Source organism: Arctopsyche grandis, chromosome 7 (assembly GCF_051622035.1).
Source record: "Arctopsyche grandis isolate Sample6627 chromosome 7, ASM5162203v2, whole genome shotgun sequence".
NCBI lineage: Eukaryota > Metazoa > Arthropoda > Insecta > Trichoptera > Hydropsychidae > Arctopsyche > Arctopsyche grandis.
This window is the reverse complement of record NC_135361.1, coordinates 12,340,381-12,352,681: the sequence shown is the minus strand read 5'-3', so window position 1 is coordinate 12,352,681 and position 12,301 is coordinate 12,340,381. Positions and strand designations below refer to the sequence as shown.

General features: G+C 31.3%; 2 protein-coding genes across 10 annotated transcripts in view; one reads left to right on the top strand and one right to left on the bottom strand.

The window, feature by feature from the left end:
* LOC143914059 (uncharacterized) overlaps nt 1-12,301 on the top strand; it is a 211,921-nt gene that overhangs the window by 76,889 nt on the left and 122,731 nt on the right. The gene's annotated exons all lie outside the window — the stretch shown is intronic.
* On the bottom strand, nt 6,013-10,530 carry LOC143914169 (UDP-glycosyltransferase UGT5-like). Of its 9 annotated transcripts, none has more exons than XM_077434268.1 (5): nt 10,236-10,379; nt 8,585-8,930; nt 7,608-8,206; nt 6,695-6,917; nt 6,013-6,617 (listed from the first exon to the last, which is right to left on the bottom strand). In XM_077434268.1, the coding sequence occupies exons 2-5, from the start codon at nt 8,829-8,831 to the stop codon at nt 6,091-6,093; spliced, it is 1,596 nt and encodes a 531-aa protein (XP_077290394.1). In that variant the 5' UTR covers nt 8,832-8,930; nt 10,236-10,379; the 3' UTR covers nt 6,013-6,090. The 9 variants fall into 9 exon arrangements, with proteins under 9 accessions (XP_077290394.1, XP_077290396.1, XP_077290399.1 ...); XM_077434270.1 differs by lacking the exon at nt 10,236-10,379 and adding an exon at nt 10,475-10,530 and having other exon boundaries at nt 6,014-6,617; XM_077434273.1 differs by having other exon boundaries at nt 6,014-6,617; nt 10,364-10,419.

Genomic DNA, 12,301 nt, shown 5'->3' with positions numbered 1-12,301 from the left:
TATATATTATTATATAATATTAACTTCAAACAATCTTAATAACCCAAAATTTAATATCCTCACTTGAACACGTATATTCGCGTGTACGTGTGTATGTGCACCATTTAAACGGAATAGTAAATAATCCAAACCGTAATTTATTCACGCGTTGTTCCTCACATGTTTGGGAAACTAAAATGAGAATTTCGACCGGGCTTCCTTGACCCCTTTCGGGTTGAAATCAATTTTAAATTCATGACTGCACGCGCCTAAATGTCAGGAAATCTAATTATAATCGGTTTTTGAGGTAACGCAATTGATCAAACTTTGATAGCCGGGAAATTAATAATTTGCATAAAAGCTTCGCCTACACCAAAAAAATAAACACCCCAAGAATGACTCGATAGATTTTCGAGTGGATTTTTCGTTCGCAATAATACGGTTATTGAATTGCATTAGTCGTCGAATTTATCGGTAGGAATGAGGTGAATTTATATTATGTTTATGTACATAAGTATAGCCGGAATATTAAATTTTGCGAAACTGTACGTGTTCGAGCAGAAAACTTCCCGCTGGTTCGAACTGATTTATGTGTTTCCGGTTTAAAAAAGAGATATTTGTGCGATGCAGCGGTATTGCATCCGTCTGCGAGCTACTCTTTTATTTATGCAACTACTTTTTCGGAAGCCCCAGAACCGCTGCTTACTGCATAAAGATTAATGTATAATATATTGCAACCGTCTACATACATACGTATAGATTTATAATGTTTCAGCATATCTATACGTACATATATAGTTTGGATTCAGAAGTATTCTCAGGCGCTCATTGTTGTTAAATAATTATACCAGTATTTGGAGCAAAATCTAAAATAGCTAAATATGTTTTTCAGATGTGTATGTCGAACTCAAATCATTATTAATGCATCCATTTTAAATTAAACGTGAAAGCAATAATGACGACGGTTCATACGATTTCAATTCAAATAGTTTTAAAATACATTAAAATATTGATTTGATTTCAATTTATTCAATTTCAACATATTATATACTTATTTAAATACGTTTAACCGCACCGCTTAGCTTACTAGTTAGGAAATTATTTGCCAATGTCGTGGATTCAAATTCCAATCGAAATCAAAATATTTATTTGATTTTCTCAATAATTACGAGTATGTATGTACGTATGTAAATATATCGTTTTCTGGCAATATTTGCGTTATTATTTATCACACTATCAATTGAGCCGTTATAATTGAATGTGACATAAGGCCACATTTCTTCATTTTTAGAAATATGTACACTTTTTTTCCACAGTGACTCACTATGCTTCACTTCGACCAGAAATACATCTGGGAATAATAATAATACTATATATGTATGTATACATATGTAAGAATACAGACATATAAGCATAGTAAAAATATTACAAATGTATGTACATATATACATATATAAGAATTAGCGAGATATCTATATTATAGATAATATTTTTTTGAAATCATATTCAAATAGTGGTGACATTGTAGGTATATGTATGTGAGATGGTTTTTGCCTATTTGATGGAGGAACCGTAATCGTAATCGGAAAGTAATGAAATCGGATAAATTGGCCAACTAGAAACTTTGGTTTGTTTTCGATGTAACCAACCAACATTACATACATACATACTTACATAGTTACAAAGTCTCTTTCGAAATTATATATATATATATATATATATATATATATATATATATATATATATATATATATATATATATATATAAATATATATATATATATATATATATATATATATATATATATATACATATATATATATATATATATATATATATATACATATATATATATATATACATATATATATATATATATATATATATATATATATATATATATATATATATATATATATATATATACATATATATGATTTCTATCAATTACTTAAAAAAAATGATATCACAATATTTCAATAGTAGATTGGAATTGGATTAGAATTATCAAGTTAAGATGTCAGTTGATATAAAATACTTAATCATTTTTATTGCTGTTAGTAACAAGTTGTATCGATGTACACATTAATATAAGTCTGAATTTTCAATTTCAGATTATTATTTATTTATATAATTTAAAAAAAAACATTATTAATTACTAACTCTAAATTTTTATGTATAAATTTATATGCCCTGTCCTTCACAGAGGTTGTCTCCTCGCACCTCGCAAGAGTGCATCCACGGTCTTAGAAGACCTGACGCACTCAGGGAGGGCATTGTACATGAGCACACCCCTGTGAAAAACATCACCAGCTGTCTTATTTTTTTTTCTTTCTCTACCTACAACTAAATTGTTCTTATTTCTAGTATAATAACTATTTCTTAATGTATAATCCTTAAAATACTTTGCGAAGTTCATTGTTCATTGTTCGCCGTGCTTTGTTCATTTTTATGATGGACCTTTTTTATGCTCTCTTTTTTAAGCTTTGTAGTTTGCCCTGTATCCTGGAAAAAGCACGCTTCCGGTCCTACCTTTAGTAATAACTTATGATCTAAATTATAAAAAAAAGACAATGTACTAAGATTTAAACTAATTCAAATACTCATCCATCCCAATTCATATAACATGTTTTTAATACTTTTTAATCTAATTATGCTTAAAAAATTAATAAAAACGATGACCTCACCTGTAGAAAATATTCGTCCTTTAATTATATGTACATATATATATGTATGATATAAATTTTCCTTCGTGTTTTTAGTACCAAGCCAAACAACAAAAGGGTCTTGACTTTCCTGTAAAATAGGCTATAATTGACTAAATTTTGGGACCATAATTCCTTTAGAAATGTTCGGTTCGAATTTGAGATCGGAAACAATTAGATTTTGCGTGCGTTGTTGACTCTTGCGAAATTCACATCCCATCTCCATCTCCGGATTGTCTTCGTCCGGAACATTTTCCAACCGGCCGGCGGCGCTGTCCGGATTAACTGTTGACTTTGATCGACAAAGCTGCTCCGCTTTTACCCGGTTTATTTTACCGGTTGCATTCTCTGGCGTCGGTCAACTCGACAAAATCCAACAAATCCCCGAGTATTAAAATACAAAGCTGATATACGCGTAATTGGTCGGGCAAAGAGAGCTTTCGATGCGCGCCGGATAGTTTGCTCTCTATTTAGACAGAGTTAATATTTGCACGGGGGTGCGCAGCCGGAAACAACCCCTTCCGGTTTCACCCCAGCCTCCTCCCCCCTTCACGGTGTGGACATAGCTCTCTGCAGGACCCCTCCTCCCCCGTTTGCATTACTCTCGTTCGTGATTCTTTGCCAAATTTATACACTATTTATTATTCATTCGTATGGACTGAGGTGGGTTGCGTAAATACTTTGGGTTTTATTGTTTTTATTACTGTGTAGTAGGAATCTGAGATAGTGAAAATATCTCGAATTAATCTCACTGACTTGCTACGGATTGATGGTGCATATAATTATTATATACAATTTAAAGAAAATATTTACACATTTCTACAGTAACTTTTCAGGTCAATAACACTGAGCAACAACAAAAATTACCAGAGCGGAGACTAATCAATCTTTACTAAATTTGACCCACTCAATTCGAATATGATAATGATTTTTATTGGTTAGTGATCGTTTACGAGATATGAGCGTTTAAAAAAATGAGTAAAGATTGGTTAGTCTCCGCTCTGGTAACTCAAAAACGTGATTTTTTGTTGCTCAGTGTAATTACAATTTCTATTTTTTTTTTGTTTTTTGATTTAAAAAATCGTCACATTAAGAAATACCAAATTTTTTTTATTGATTATTGAATTAAAAAATAAGTCTTCAAAGTTTGTGTTTTTTTATTCGTTCCATCTTTGACTGTGCTAAAAAATCCACTAGCCGCTGTGCTGGACGCCAAGCATCCAGTTAAAAATGTGTGTTTGAAGTTAATAAAATAATGAAATAAAAGATTAATAATAATGACGAAAAAAAAGTTGATAGTTATGAAAAACTCAACAAGTTAATAATGACGAGGTTAATTATTGTAATTAGCTATAAAATAATATTATCGTGTATTAAACGTCGAATAATATAAAATAAGTGCATGAAATGCATAAACTGACGGCTGAAGTAGAGTTGTCATTCCAAGGTGGATATCATTCTCACGCTGAGCGTTGAGCGCAGCGCGTACTGAACTCCCCTCTCTCTCCCTTGCACGAGGTACGTGTACATGGAGCTTCCCGCGAAAATTATTATTTATGTTGGTATTGATGAATATTTTTATTTCGTAGTGACATAATTAGAATCATTGAGATTTTGATGAGGAATACATGAAATATGAAGACCCTGCATTCAGTACATTTGGAGAAATAAAATAAAATATAAGTCGTGGGCATTTGCTATCCATCATATGTGGCAAATTTTAACTTCTATATACATACATATGTACAATATGTATGAAATCAAATTTAATAAATAAATTTTAATTTTAATTTTTAATTTAAACGTATGCCGATTTTTAAATATAAAGTTTTCAGTTTAAAACTATCAACGATCACTACCTTATTGAATCTTGTATTTGTACATATGTAAATACATGTATCAAATATTCAACCTGAGTTGTTTCAATTATGATAACAATAATTTGGAATTTTTTTTTAAATTTTTGTTTACGTCATACTTGACTTGGTCATAAATGTGTAGATTCTTTCGAATTCATTATGTATGGCATTATATTCATTAAACACGTTTAATTACATATAAATATACATTACCGGTTAGCCTGAAGTTATTTTGCAATTCACCACATAGTAATATTTTTCCAATATTTGATACACATTATAAAATATCAAATTATTTACAAATTAGGCACTGAATTACCAATTAAGAAGTATCAAAGATACGTATGTATGTATATGTACTTAATATTACGCACGCAACGAACAGTTTAAATCGTCATCGCGATTTATGAACGTATATTATAGTATATTTTGCACGTATTAAATATGCATTATTACAAAGTGAATTCAAAAATAATATGTAGTTCCCCTCGGTTGCATCTGTTCGTAATACGACCGTAGTCAGCACACTGAAACAGTGTATTTATATGAACAATATATTATATGACAAAACTATTGGCTCGCTGTTGAAGTTTTTTGTCGGCCACACTGTACCAGAGAAATCCATTAATTGGCGAAAATGTATTTGCAGCTTCGAGGTAGAAACTCGCGTCGAACACTAGTGCAAATTTACTCCATCGAACTGATGCACACTCGCAAAAAACTCTCACAGCAATCAGTTATTAAATCTTTTGTGACACCGGTTTCCATAAAAACCATTCGTATTATTATTCCCACCAATACTACGCTATTATTGTCATAAAAAAAGCTTCATTTATGACGTCCATATTGCATTTGAAATCAAGAAAAAAATATTCGAATTAATTGTTTCCTAATCGTAATAAATTCATTCGTATATATTTATTTCTGTTGATATATTGTTTTCGTATGACTGTTTTTTACAGATTAAGTTGAATCATCCTATTTTCGAAATTATCAATCCATTTCATAAACGTATGTTCATTACATACATATTTCGTTATTTAGATATATTAAACTTAACTTTAAATATTTTTTAATATTTTCAAGTTGCTATTTAAATTAAATGTTTGACGTTTTTATTATCATTTTATACGCTCTATTTAGTATGTGTATATACGCACATGTGTATGTACAACATGTATGTAAATATGATTGCTTGAATTTGCATCATTTTATTTAGATACTGACTAAGACTCTGACCTCTGGATCCGACTTTAAAGACTCAAATCCCTTTACTAGGAACGTTTGAAACCTGTTAAAATATATATAATTAATAAATTTCAAGTAGCAAAATTGAATTCAATAGATTTTTTTACGACTTCAACTTCAAAAGTACTCAAAATCTACGACTCCAACTCACAATTCAATTCCACAACTTCGTCAACAAATCGCTAACGTAAGAAAATGGACTTGAAAAAAACGTGTTTTTTTAATTAAATAAATTTATTTATCTCACGTGTTCATTTTTTCTTAATATGTAAATTGTTCTTAATAGTAATTTGTAACATTATTGCTCTTTGTAGTGCTCTTTTGGTTTCTCGATCAGATGTTGAATATCATTTCTGGGTACTTTTTTCCTCAAAACTACGTTCATCCACATCCACGATATAAAGCGGAACATATAGTAGGCTGCCAACCACATTATGGCAACGGTGTCCAACAAGTAGTACTCGTACCAGGACAATTCTAAGGCAGGGGATTTTATGTGGTTCGCTCCCCTACCCGCATACTCTATCCAATAAATAGCCGTATACATGGCAGGATTCGGCTTGTCGTTGAAAAGGGACGATGCCATTTCGATCTTCTCCTGAATTCGAGAACCTTCGGATACTTCGACGGTGGCACTCATTATAGTCTCTTCCGAAAGATCTTCAACGGCTAATTCCTTTCCGTACCCGTCTTGGACCGCTTTGGAACACGTCGAAAATTGATCTCCATACATCGGAATGCATAGTATCGGGATTCCTCTTGAGATTGCTTCTTGTACGTGTATTTGACCTCCATGGGTTATAAGCAATTCAACTTTTGGATATCCTGAAATTTCAACATCGATTATTATTTTATAACGTGTAATTTAAAATAATTTTTATAATCTGTGTTTTTTTTTTTACCTAAAATGTCACTCTGTGGAATTGGTTTGACCATCATTACATTTCGCGGCGCATCTGGTATTTCTTCACCTTCCCATGCCCAAACTACTCTTTGTTTCAGTCTTTTGAATGCTTTTAAAAATAATTTCATACGACCAGGACATATTTCAGATTTGAATACATCACTTTCGAAATTGACATAAATAATTCCATCCGTTGCTTGAGCTAAAAATGAATCAACTTCCTGAAAATATAAAGTGGGGAAATTTTAATATTTATACATATTTTCTGTTATAATGAGTTTTATGTAGGTAATATATGTGATTTAAGGCTCATTTTTTGTCAAATTGTATGTAAGAAATTTTGAATGTAATAAGTTCAATCAAGGAAAGTAAAGTAAACTCAAATATGCAAAATAAAAAAGCATATGAGGCCTTTCGAAAAAAAAATGTGAGAAAGAATATTTAAGTGAAATAGAGTAAGACAGTATATATGTATGTACATATGTATGTATTTACACATTATATTATGGTGACGGTTCTTGCTACTCATTTAAAATGATAATTTGAAAAATAATAAAAATTTGCTTCGTCTTAAATATATTTTATCATAATAAGAAAAATATGTATTGATTGCTTTTTTTAATAATGCAGAAGCACACTTTTATGCAAAATACAAAGACAACACCAGAAACCAACGTGTTAATGTTAATTGAATAGCTGCAATTACTGAGCTGCAATATCATGCAACGGTAAAATTATTAATAGACGAAAGATTTTCTGTTCGCTAAAGCCCCATAAAGTATAATTTTATTAGTACCGTAAAATCATGAATAATAAATGAGTTGTTCTTAAATCGCAAACCGTTCTTTGAAATTTTTGTAGATATTTATTTATACATACGATTCTCAATAAAGTCAATAAATTCAAAATACCTTTGGAAGTTTTCTCGGGGTGTCAATATGAACTCCTGCAATTTCGATAATTCCAGGAACCATCGGTCTTACAGTGTCGACTGTGAAATGAGAGTTGACCAGCACCAGTGTGACGTTCTTTTCCAAATCCTTCAAACTCGGCAACGGTTCTTTCAAATAAGAAAAATGCTTCTTCACCAATTCCTCTTGTTCGGAATTTATCCACCAGCCCCTTTCGATGAGATCTACCATCGTCCAAAAGGTGTTTTGCACCCTGTCGAGTATCTTTAAACGCTTTGGTAGTTGTAGATTCTCGTGAGATACATATGACAGTTCGTAAGGATTGCCCAATATTTGGTTTACAGAATGAGCGTGTCCGAATGAAGAAAATCCCACTATTGGAGCTTTGTAAATGTGTGAGAACATGTAGAAAACTTCCATGTTAAAAAGTTCACATATTATGAGATTGTATGGGGTTTTGTCTTCGCTCATGAAATCTTTCATAGCTTTTGAACTTAAGATTGTGTCTGCGATTATCTGGCTTCTGTTTCGCAAATCGATTTGAATCTCTCGATGAGAGCTCTTTTTGGGTGATGCTGTTGAACTGTCATTTGTCGATACTGAAAAATTTAAATGAGTTAGTTTTAGTCAATGTTCATGATTCAGTTGCACAATGATGGAACTTTCCAACTGAGTCAAACTAAAACAAATAGTTTAAGAAGAAGTTCATGGAATTTTGTGGTTTTGTTTGTGCTTGTTTTTACAAGGCTTTTATTTTCTGTTGAAATTTAATCGAAATCACATTCAAAGATGAAATAAAAACAAGTTGAGAAAAGTATTGTCCATCGCTGATTTTTTTATTGTTTTTGTACGTAAAAAAGCCGTTAACTATGTATTGTATAGTTAACAGAGCGATGAGCGGTGAATGTTAATTTGGAACGTCTAAACTTGACCGATTTAAGTTATTTTATTTTTGTTTTAGTCGGAATTGTTTTTACCTGCATCCCAAAGTGGAATTCTTGGAACCAATATCTGCCTGTAGTTGGGTAAAGGCTTTGGATCTTCTTCTGGAGTTATGACCGTAACAGTATGACCTCTGCTTGCAAGTTCTCTTAGAATTGGTCGACTGAACCTTTGATGTGTTGATATATCCAGAGGGAATATAGCCAAGATATAATCTGATTTTGAAACTGGAACTGAGTTTGCAAAAGCAAACGCCACGAAACACCAGACGTAAAATTTCATGGTGACTTTGTCCTTATTACAATTTTTCTAACAATTATTGTTTGTCTATTAATTTTCACACCATCAATACCGGTTTTTCCAATTTTTTTTTGTTAATGACTGTCAAAATAAGCCGAGAAATAAATAAAACTTACACACGCGTTGACTCAAGTCTTTGTACGCAAATATTGGCAATATTAAATAGAAAACTGAGTGCGTTTAGAAATCGCAGTTTTGGCAATTTAAAATTGACCGTGTGTGATTTCGACACATTTAACATATTTTGAAATTATAGTAAAAAAATGACACATAAATGCGACTTTATTCAATAAAAGATGAGTGGATTACAATTGCGGTCGTATATCGCAATAAAATAAATGAAAACAAACAACCTGAATTAATGTCACGAAAATATGAGCACTATATGTATATAAATACACAGATTCATTCGATTAACTTTAAATCCAAACAAGTGGAACAAGATGACATTTTGTCTAGTATTCAGTTGAAATTTTCATATTTGAATATGTTAAATTAATGTGTACGTTTTGGGAATTAAAAAACATCGGAATTTTACATTTGATAAAATGGCACGAGTGGTTCGGTGATTACTGGTCACAAAGCACTGGTCACAAAGTCACTAAAATCTCTATAACGGAACATCTGGCAGCCGAAAAGTCCATCATACTAACGATAACTATCATATCATTGGCGTTTCCTTCCCAATTTTCTGTTGCGAACCTTTAGTTATTGTTATATCTTAGGTTTCGCCATATTGCTCACCGTAGATGTCTCTGTGGTTGTTTATCGAATATAAAATTCGTATTGTTACGTGAAAGTTATTCATCGTTATTTATCGTATTAATAAGATGTTTGTAATATCTGTATACTGACCATAGATGTCAGATATTGTTTAGATTTACATGTATCTATGTAATAATTATGTGGACCAGGAAGGCGCATTTGGGGTTTATCTTTTAAGCCTTCCTGGTATATTTGTAAAATAAAAAAATACTAACAAGAATTTGAGTGCCAAATATTCGCGATTTTAATGGAAAAATTGTCTTTGTGACCGCCGCAATGTGACTAATAATCCAATTACCAGCACGAGTATCAATCATCAATTTGCATGAATTTTACGTTGAAACTGAATCTGAATACAGGTTTTTGTTTACTGAAGTTTTAACAAACATTATTTAAAAAAAACTCAAATATAGCTTTTGACAAACAAAACTATTGAAATTATAACTGAAATATGACTCGAATGATTGATTTGTTTACTAGCGCGTCTATTTTCCTAATTGACAATTTGTGTGCGGATCACAATCAAACCAAATAATCTTAATTGAAATCCACAATTGTTGTTTGTACACTATGTAATTAAAATAAAAATACTATTTCACTATTATAAACACAAACATTCACAAATAACTATTTTATTTATATACACTGCCGATCGCACTGGGTTAATTGCTATTAACAGAGGACGATGCACGTCCGGTCGAAGCAGTGATCTGCCTGCACTGAAGAGGCTGTGACCACCTCACCTGTACCTGTTAAGATCCAACTGTGTTGGTTGTTGCCCAAGACTCATGACTCGCCAAACATTGACGTAAAATAAAAATAAAAATAAAATAAAAAATAATAAGGAAAATGAAACAGACTTATTCACATTTGTGTCAGCTCGACCTCCTCTCGTCTGTAAAGACGCTATTTGTCTGTGATTCTTGTGCAACTTGAATATTGCTGTGCACAATATCATCAGTGTAACGTGTTGATTTGTAGAGTAAATATATTTTGTGACAAATTTCGAAATTGACACTTACGACGTATCGTTAGAATCTAATTTTCGTGCAAACTTAAATGAAATTTTGATTGTACATATACATACATGCATATACATATGTGTAAATTCATTTAATTTGAAGATAAGCATCTCGAATATGCTACGCTGCTATTGAGAACGGAACATTGGATGTGGAAGGTTATGGAACGAGTCCAATAACCCGGGGTACTTCACATCCAGGCATTTTTACTGGAGGAAGAGAAGATGCTATACAAAACAGAAAACCAGTTTTTGTCTCCATTGAACTTAAAATGACCATTTTGTTTTCAAATGCTCATTGGAAATGCTTCTTCTTTTAAGTTTGAGGTAATTAAGACGTTCTTTGTCTTGTTTTTAACACTTTAAAAAACAGTATGTATGTGAATGTACTTATATGTATACGTATATACTGTATTGCATTAAATGAATAGTTAATTTTGGTTATGTGAAGAGACCAATTATTTCTGCAGTGCAAAAATGGTACCTACCTGTTTTTCGAAAGTTTAAATCGTTAAAACATATACCTCTGCATGTATGTATGTATGTATATAATTACGTTATCTTAATAAAGTATGGTCCAAAACTTGATCCATTGAAGCTGTCTATAATCATACACTAATATAGTTGATGAATGCTTTCACAAACAAAAATATAAATGCACTCTACATACACTAGAGTTAAACGAACTTTTATTTCACACTTTCTTATTGGAATGTTATAGATATTTTAGCATATTAAAAATGCCAAAGAAGCATGTAATTGTACATTGTAACTTGTACATACATACATATGTATGTATATAAATGAGCAATTATTTAAATTATATACATATGTATGTACACAATAATTTTAGTTCCACTTCAATAATTGTGAGTTTTACAAGAAATATAATGTAACCGTATCAAGTTAACTAATGAACAAATTTAAGCAAAATAATTTTCCATTCATTGATTATATGCTTCAAATTAATAATTTAAAAATTAATGATTAATAATTTTATTTTAAATCATCAATTAATTAATCAATTAATTTAAAATTGTTCTGATTTTTCGCAGTCGTATTTGAAATATAAATCATGAATGGATCAGTTAGTCATTATAACATCGAAGAATTGCTTTCGATTTCGTTTAGAACTCGAATCAGGCGGCATTGATAAGGCAAACCAGTTCTTCTTCATAACTACATATGTAGCTCGAGTAAAAAAAAATGTAAACAGATCCAGAATATTTTATACTTTTGACAGGTGTTCAAAGGGGACCTTTTTACAACAAAATTAAAAAAAAATGAATAAAAGCAACCTGTCAATGTGAACCTTAACATTAGATTTATAAGCATTCCTGTACCCATAGATTTCTTTCGAGTCCTGAAACTACTTCAAAAGTCTTTGATTCCATTGAAAAGTTAAATGTAGCGCGTCAACCAAAGAGAGAGGTTGGCGTGCCACTTTCTGTCGCCATTGTCACACTTTTAGGGCGTTTCGAAACAACTTTTTAGCAGAACGTACACAGAAAGAAAGTTACGCAAATGTTCGCAAATATGACCCACACACTTGCACTCTCATACACAGTCCATTATTCAATATGTATGTATGTATGTATAATATAAAATTTCAATTTAATATCGCTCACAGATAAAGTCACCTTTCATTTCGCTCGCATAAGACTTA

What these genes read in the sequence shown, in the direction of transcription:
- LOC143914169 (XM_077434270.1), bottom strand. Translation starts at nt 8,831, where the DNA reads ATGAAATTTTACGTCTGGTGTTTCGTGGCGTTTGCTTTTGCAAACTCA. An exon ending in AATTCCACTTTGGGATGCAG is followed by an intron (nt 8,207 to 8,584) that starts GTAAAAACAATT and finishes TAAATTTTTCAG; the next exon opens with TATCGACAAATGACAGTTCA. An exon ending in TCCACAGAGTGACATTTTAG is followed by an intron (nt 6,618 to 6,694) that starts GTAAAAAAAAAA and finishes TTGAAATTTCAG; the next exon opens with GATATCCAAAAGTTGAATTG.